We start from the raw sequence: 1,946 nt of genomic DNA, 5'->3' as shown, positions 1-1,946 counted from the left end.
TTAGAACAAAAATGTTTATATTTTTTGGCTATTAAATAAAAACAAAACACAGTTCCAGGATTTACCTGGACAAAGCAGCAGTTCTTTGGCAATGTTAGGCATGTAATAGGACTGCCATGCTGATGGACATTATTTTGATAAGAAGTCTACAAAGGGTTGATCTTCATTAGAAAGCAACTAGAAATTGTCAAATGTTAAGCCTTAAGAATTCACGGTAAATAGGATATAATAAACAAATTTAAAATTCTCCTGGTAATCAATTATTGGCATTTTCCCCAGGTATTCAAACTCCATTATTACATGAACTAACAGAATGTAAGATGAGCATTTTGTAAGGTAATTTTAATATAAGCTATGAGAATAAATTAATCAATTGTAGTTGTTCTTCGATAGCAAAACCAAATGAAATACAAAGTATTTTTCATTAAATAAGTTGAACGGTGTTTACAGATTTGTAAGTCAACTAAGTACCCATTCCTCCTCATTTAAGTTTTTGTACCACTTGTCGGTCGATGTATCGTCAACCAAACTAAAAACAAACTTCAATCTGATAATTCTAAGTGATAACGGAACACATGAGGGCTAGAGTTCTGCCGATCTTTCTAGATTCATATAGAGCAAATTAGCCGGTCCTGTTAAAAGGCAGCTATAAAAAAATACACATCATCGTAAGCTATAAAGAACTTTAAAATCCAGTTCGTAGTGGAGGAAAACTGGAATTTCTTATCCTATCTGGAGAGGGCTATATATCCAAAGGTTTTTAGAAAGAAGAGCCTTCGGTATTCTGGCCCAAATTCTAGGGCACCTCTCTAGAACAGAGAAGCGTCAAAGGAAACTTTGGGCTGGTTCTGCGGTCAGACTTGATCCCGAAGGCGGGCCAGTCTCTGGGACAGTTCGTCCTGCTCAGCCGAAGCCACGCTCGTTCCCACGGAACCGGTCTGGCCCTGCGGCAGCTCCATGTTGAGGTCGAGGCCCGCCTCGTCTGCCATTTCCTGGAGTAGCATATCCACTTGGTTCTGGGGAGTGGTCAGCGTCGTCGTACTGCTCATAGTGTCTTCCATCTGCTGCGTCTGCACGTCCAGGGTCTCAAACTGGTGCTCGAATTTGTCCATCAAGGCGGAGATCTTCTCCAGATTCATGGTCTTCAACGTCGCATCCATCGACTTAACCACACCGGCCATGGACTTAGTCACTTTGCCCATCGTCACCGCAGTTTGGACTCTGGCAGCCACCGCATCCACCCGCGCACTCATTCTCAAGAAATTCACCGCTTGGTTCTTCTGGCGGATGGCATTTTCGGCGTGTATCCTCGCAACTTCCATGTTGCCCTTCTGAATGGCCTTTTTAATTTTGGCTTTTTCGGCCTTTTCCTCCTTGTCGCATTTTTTGGAACTCCTGTTCAGTTCTTTGGCCGCGAACTTCAGGTTGAACAGGTGTTTCTCCATGTTGGACATGGTCGTGCGGCTTCTGTGGAGTGGGCCGGGGTGAAGAAGCAGGGACACCGGCTCAAAGAGGTCCGTTCCCAGCCGGCGCTCCTTTGTTTTGGTCTCACTTCCTGTATCTACGGCGAGCGGCGCAGACAGTGACGTCAAACTCGGCGCCGGGTGGGGTCGGCTGGAGGAAAAACCGGGCAAGTAGAGGGCGGTGCCGGAGGGCGGTGCCCGAGAGACGGACAGCGCCAGGCTCCGCCTACTTGGGATTCCTGCGCCTTTGCTGATGGTGTGTACCTGGCTGCGTCTTTGTCGACTTTCCGCTTAGTTTTTAAGGCAGCAAAACTAGGGGCAAATTCCCAAAACCGGCGCCCACAGGCACTTTTTATTTTTCAGGGGAGTGTAGCTACCGAAGAAGACGGGATGGGTCCAGACCTGCATGTAAAAAAATATCCTGGCAAAGCCACAGAGAAACCCTGTCTCGAAAAACCAAAAAAAAAAAAAAAAAAAAAAAAA

The 1,946-nt window shown here is 45.6% G+C and overlaps 1 protein-coding gene across 1 annotated transcript; it reads right to left on the bottom strand.

Annotated features, from left to right (window-relative positions):
- On the bottom strand, nucleotides 1-1,576 carry Chmp1b (charged multivesicular body protein 1B). The gene has a single exon (XM_050157904.1). It carries the CDS (start codon nucleotides 1,452-1,454, stop codon nucleotides 855-857), a length of 600 nt encoding a protein of 199 aa, XP_050013861.1. The 5' UTR covers nucleotides 1,455-1,576; the 3' UTR covers nucleotides 1-854.
- Nucleotides 1,577-1,946: the final 370 nt, after the last annotated feature.

Source organism: Alexandromys fortis, unplaced genomic scaffold, assembly GCF_014885135.2.
Source record: "Alexandromys fortis isolate MF-2015 unplaced genomic scaffold, M_Fortis_MF-2015_v1.1 scaffold_94, whole genome shotgun sequence".
Taxonomy (NCBI): Eukaryota; Metazoa; Chordata; class Mammalia; order Rodentia; family Cricetidae; genus Alexandromys; species Alexandromys fortis.
Note: the sequence above shows the minus strand (reverse complement) of the source record. Positions and strands in the feature narration are given on the sequence as shown.